Genomic DNA, 6,000 nt, shown 5'->3' on the forward strand with positions numbered 1-6,000 from the left:
AGTACTTACATTTTAATTATGTATTGGTATATAAATACAGTTTAAACAAATTTGGGAAAAAGTTTTTTCGAAAAAACCTGCCTACCCCACCTTTAAAGGCAAACACAAAATGCATGATCGGTGCATTCGGTCCAATGTTAACCAAACAACAAAGAAATGTTTTGTCTTTAAAAACTGTTGGCTATTAAATTTATATTTGTTAAGCTAGTAGTTTTAGCTGTGGTATCAAATTGGAATAGAGGAATGTGAGTTTTCACTGGTATCTAAAATGTTGATGTCATAACTGCCGGGTTTTTTTTTTTTTTTGTCATGGCTGGTAAAAAATATGCCACACATTTGCAGGTGGCAAAAATGAAAATTAGGCCCTGCATGTATACACTGCATATGAAAATGTCACCCAGGGGCATAAAGATGCAGATGAGATCTTGATTTGTTTTCCTTATAAAAATACATAAACCAGGGTCACTGCTTGGATTTGAATATGCTATAAAACTCTCCAAGATCTCCAAGATATGATTATCGAGGAAGAAGCGGGAGCAGTAATGTGAAATGTCATTTAAGTTACCTCTGTAATTGTCTATTCATTGTAAGGGGCTGTTTAAGGTCCCAAGACTGGATGATATTCAAATTCCACACCGGCTAATTGGTGCTGACATACAAAATTGATGGCCTGCTTTTAACACCTTGCTTTATAAATAAACAACATCACAGATTTGATTACAGAAGTACATCAAATTAGCATGCAGACTAATGCTAATTCCCCATTCCCTAATAAAATTGAATATTTTTCAGTCGTTTAACACAAGCCTGTATTTTATATGGATAGCACATTCTTTCAGTATTCATGAATGATTTGAGCAGTGTTTGAGAGTAACTAAGTCAAACTCACTTTCGGCTTCTTTTAAATTAGTGTAGCTTTTCCAGTAACAAGCTCCTTTTACCAATGAGTTTCGTGTAGTGTGACTAAACACAAAACAATCAAACATGCTCCCGCCTGATAAGCATCTCTCATATGTAGCATTGCACAGTCAGGTTCATTTTAGTAAACTAGTTTGTTGAGGGTTCATGTAAATGAACTGCATTTTAGCAGCATGAACTGCATCCCTACACTGCATTTTAGATTTCCATTTATTTAATTAAATTCTGCCGTTCATTACTTTGTTTCTGCTTCAGTTTTATAAATTAGGTAAGCTGTATATAGCAATTTGTATATAATAATTTTATTCAGCAATGAAGCATTAAATTGATCAAAAGAATTGTTTCTTGAGCATAAAATGAGCATATTATAATGATTTCTAAAAGGATCATGTGACATTGTAGACTGGTTTGCCATCATGGGAATACATTTAAAATATATTTAAAATTGCAATAATATTTTCCAATATTATAGTTTTACTGTACTGTTAGTATAAGTATAGTAGGCCTAATTGATATTGCTCATTCATAAAAAAAAAAAATATATATATATATATATATACTTTTTTTTTTGCCAAATACGGCTGATTAAATTATAAAATAAGTACCCTGATAAGTAGCCTCAATGTAGCAAACTGCTAAAGATTGAATGAATAAGGAGTAGCTTGTAGCCTAACAGCTATAATTTAAAAAAAGCAACCCTAACATTGATACTGACGGTATTATCATACAGATGTAAAAGCACATACATGGAATCATACAGACACAGATTACAATGTAAATACTATTTCCCATGCAGCGGTCTCATATCTCTCTTCTTCTGTTCTCTCTAGTGTGTGTGTGTGTGTGCGTGCACACTCCCTGCGTGAGTGTCTTAGTGTGTATCCAGTGCCTCAAGTCTACCTACCAAACCTACTGCAGTACTCATATCTTTACTTATCTAAATGGAATCTCCACCCTAAGACCTGATCTCCACTGACAGGACGAGAGCAGCCAGAACCCTCTCCAGCACTCTTCCTCTTTGCCTTCTATCTGTCTCTCCTCCTCTCACCTTGAGCATCTGCTTTAGATCAGGCAAATTTCTCTCTAACAATAGACCAGCTTCAAATGGGCGAACATGCTTATGCTGTTGGTAAAAAAATAAATAAATTGGAAGCTCCAACACAGTGATTATTCTTGATATGAAACAAACAGAGCAAGTGGGCAGACCTTAGTCCACCTGATATAGAGAGGATAAAGACAGATGAAAAACAGGGCTCTCTCATTAACATGCAGAACTAATGAAATCACCAACAAGCACAAACACTATTAGACTGCTTGACTGCCTCTTTTGTAATGCCGAGAAGAGAGCTGGAAAATGTATATTGATGCACATGAAGCTGGGAAGGGATATTAGAGGAAAGCAAAATAATGAGACCTGAAAAAAGGTGTTTCATAAAATCATGTTATCACAGACAGTGGGGCAAGCTCACGCACACAAACATATTAACACATCCACATCCATGCATGCACACAATCTAAATATTTAGAAGATTGCACTTACGCGTCCTAAAGCGATGGTGTGGGCGAGTAGGCTTGGTAGAAGGGCCCTTGGAGGAGCGTCCATGGTCCCAGCGTCGACCGGGCTTGGAGGGGGAAGCAAGGGTGGAGGTGGGTTGGGCCGCTTGGGTGGAGGTTGTGCTCGCCGTCATTGTAGTTGTTGTCGTGCTCGAGGTGGTTGTATTCGGTGGCCCAGCCCGTGAAGAAGGCGATGCGTTTCTGTTCCCACCCTCCCCATTGGGTTTTCGGACCGTGGTGCTGCGCGGGGTGACCTCCTTTGCTCCCGGTTGGACAGGATTGGTGGCCCGGGTAGCGGTGGTGGTGTTGGTCACTCGCGTTCCTACTCGGTTATGCAGGTGTGGAGCTCTGTTCCCCGACCCTCCCCCTAACGCCCCGCCTCCACTGCTGCTACTGCTACTGGCCGTGTGGTTTGAGGACTGCCCAATTCGAGTCCTTTGAACTGTACCTGTACCCTCAGCTGCTCGGGTCGCTGAACCCGGAGCCACTGAGGGTGTAGAGGAAGTGGTAGACGTGGAGCCATCAGAGCCCTTCGGCAGGGCACTGGGTTTAGATAGGAAAATGGGGTCCTGTCCGATACGATTTGCGTCCACCAGGTCAGTCGGGACATAATCCTGCACTGAGCCCACCACAATCCATTTTAGAAGCATCAGGCTAAGGCCCAGGCCCACAAAGCCCATCAGCAGGGGCACAACACAAAGCCAGGTCTGCTGGCGGGGCCACACGGCACAGGGGCCACAGCGGAGGGGCCCTGGGGCCCGGGGAGAGGCTTGTTCACCCCCGGGCTCTTCCAGGGTCATGGTCTCCATGGTGGCCCCTAGTGCTGTTCTCTCACTCATGCTTCTGGGGTTCAGGGCCCAGCCAGGAAGTAGTGCAAGCAGCGGAGGGGGCTAGGGAGGGAGCCAAAACTGGGCATCTCATTAATATTCATTTAACACTCTTCCACAGCTACAGATACATGCAATACTGACTACTCACATGAATAGAACAGCAAACATCAGCCTATATACATATACATGAACAGATAAATATATAAATTCTATACAACACAGTAAACAAACCTTAAAACCCAAAGAGACCAATAGTCACGTACACACGCACACATACACACACTCAATAAGGAACAGGACTGGGTTTGGGAGAAGAGTGGGTTTTGGGAACAAGCCTCTGTTTAGTTCAGCTTCCCGTAGAACCGAAGGTAATTCCCAAGATGCTCCATATATAGCGATGAAAAAAAAATAGAACAAAATTAAGTTTTGCGGATCCGTCTGTGTTCTGCCCGTAGTCAAATTTTCCTTGTAAATCCGTGAGTGTTTGAGCGAGGGCAGCTCCCTGCTGCAGATCTTTTCTCACAGCTGCATTAACGCATCGGTCGTCGCGGCTGGCGCAGCCCTGCCTCTGTATGTGTGTGTGAGTGTCTGTGTGTGTGGAGAAGCTCAGGTAGCGGCAGAAGCACAGCTCCACTCAAGGGACAGCTCTGCGTCTCTCTCTCCCCCGACACGGCACTTCGTCTCTGGCTACGCAGCTTGGATCTTCTCTCTAGTCTCTACAGCGGTGCATCAGTGGACACAGGCAGCCGGTAATCCACCCCACAGGAGAGAACAGCGCAGCGCAGGAGAAGGATGTACTGTGATCAGGCAGAGACAGCTGCTAGGGTTAAATCCATCAGATCCTTTTCCCAATCCCTGCCCTTAGTTCTCCTGTTCTGTCAGTGCACATCCGAGCCTCTGCCCTGCATCCGTCATTGCACCAGAATTCTAAGGCAGTCCTGTCTCTAAGCTTGCTACATTCCCACACTGAAAGACTCAGACCTTGGCAGAAACACAGGCACACAGAGTGTGAGAGAAGCAAGCAGAGGGAGAGAGAGCGGAAACGAGAGAGGAGAGAGAGAGAGAGAGAGAGAGAGAGAGCAAGCGATAGAATGTGCGGCGGAGAGAAAGCAGAAAAGGTGGGAGAGTGAGTGGGTGAGCATGAGACTGTGAGAGAGTGAGATAGAGAAGGGAGGGGGGAAAGGAGAGATCGCTGCTCTGAAAACTGATGCGGCTGCTTTTCTTAGAGGCTGCAGTGTGTGTGTCTGCATGTGTGTTTTCTGGTGTGTGTGTGTCTCAGAGGGGGGCGGAGGGTGGGGGGGGCGTGAATGATGCTAGTTATAAATTTCTTGAGCAGCCACACTTTTCCCTTCCTGGCCCTTTCTTCTTTGTTGACTGTCCTGATTGACAAATATGAACTGCTCAATACTTGAGCTTGTTTGTGACCAGACATGGAAGAGCAAGGAGGTTTTGAAGAAGAATAATGAAGAATGGAAAGAAGAACAGGAAGGAAGGAAGTGATGAAAGAATGAATTAAGGAAGGATGGAAGTGAGGAAGTGAGGAGGGAAGGTGGAATTTAGCAAGGAAGGAAAAGGGGAGAAAGTGAGGAAGGGGAAAGAAAATAAAAAAGTAAGGAGAACAGATCAAGGGAAGAAAAGAGCAAAGGGAAGAAAGAAATGATTGCTATGATATTAAAACCTGCAGTAGTTTAAGTGCAGTAGAGAAAGAGCAGCACATGTAAAGTAGTTCAAATCCCCCACAGACGCCCGTCTCACAGACACACCCCTGAGTGCCTGAGGGACTGCATAAGGAGAGGCTTCTGGAAGACAGATAGGGGCATACAGAGTAGTCTGTCAGAGTATGAAGACTTGATTTGAAAGTCTCGAACCAGGACACTCTGGGAGTAAAGACTGATGTTTTTGTGGGAGGAGGCTACCCAGCCTGAAACAATGATAGGAATAACATTATTCAACATCCAGTCACTTTCAATCTATTTCCACTCTGCAGCAAATACGACAACATACCAAAAGGACAAGCTCCGCTCCTGGTCCCTCCCTCTAGTTTTATATAGTTTCCTCAATATCTCAACATAATCAAATGCAAATAAGATTTATTTTATTTTTTTTACTTTCTGTGGGTTTTTATATTTACATGTAAATTCGAAGTTAAAGGGGCACTTCACCAGTGGCAAAAATGGGCTTTCAATAAAACTTGGATGCCTATGCAGTAGAAAGGTTAATTTTTTTTTTTTAAATCGGTGCTACCTAACTAGAGAAAACAAGGCTGTTATCTTCCCTTTTGCAAAATAGGTAGGAAAACTTCAACACCCATAATGTACTGGGCATGTTGTCGTCCAAGGCCACTTCTGCCAGACTACTATGGATATGCTTGACCAGAGTCAAATAGCGCCTTGCTTAATAGGAAAAAACGTCTAAGCAAACTTTTGTTTGTAATGATGTGCAAGAATTCAAAGAGTGGGAGTGAGTAATTTTTGTAGGCAGTGGCTAAAGGCTCCATTGAATCATAAATATGGAGATAACACCGCAATGGAAAATCTGAAAAACTTCTGTGTTTTTAGTCTAATTTAAAACGGGATGAATATGAATACAGTGCTCTAGGCAACAGTGCTCTACGCCCAACCTCCTGAAGCAAAGCGCTGTTGCGTACAGGTTAGCTGTTTCTATAGTGTTCCATTTTTACCATAATGCCTGATTACTG

At 43.3% G+C, this 6,000-nt stretch overlaps 1 protein-coding gene across 3 annotated transcripts in view; it reads right to left on the reverse strand.

The window, feature by feature from the left end:
• nrg3b (neuregulin 3b) overlaps window positions 1-4,548 on the reverse strand; it is a 150,131-nt gene extending 145,583 nt beyond the window's left edge. Inside the window, exon 1 of one of the 3 annotated variants that reach the window (XM_084434412.1) lies at window positions 2,459-4,548. In XM_084434412.1, coding sequence (XP_084290538.1) covers window positions 2,459-3,311 — 853 coding nt within the window. In that variant the 5' untranslated portion in view covers window positions 3,312-4,548. The remainder of the gene's footprint in view (window positions 1-2,458) is intronic. The other 2 variants (XM_084434413.1, XM_084434411.1) reach the window with 2 other exon arrangements.
• Window positions 4,549-6,000: the final 1,452 nt, after the last annotated feature.

This window comes from Rutilus rutilus (genome assembly GCF_951802725.1).
Source record: "Rutilus rutilus genome assembly, chromosome: 16".
Lineage (NCBI taxonomy): Eukaryota > Metazoa > Chordata > Actinopteri > Cypriniformes > Leuciscidae > Rutilus > Rutilus rutilus.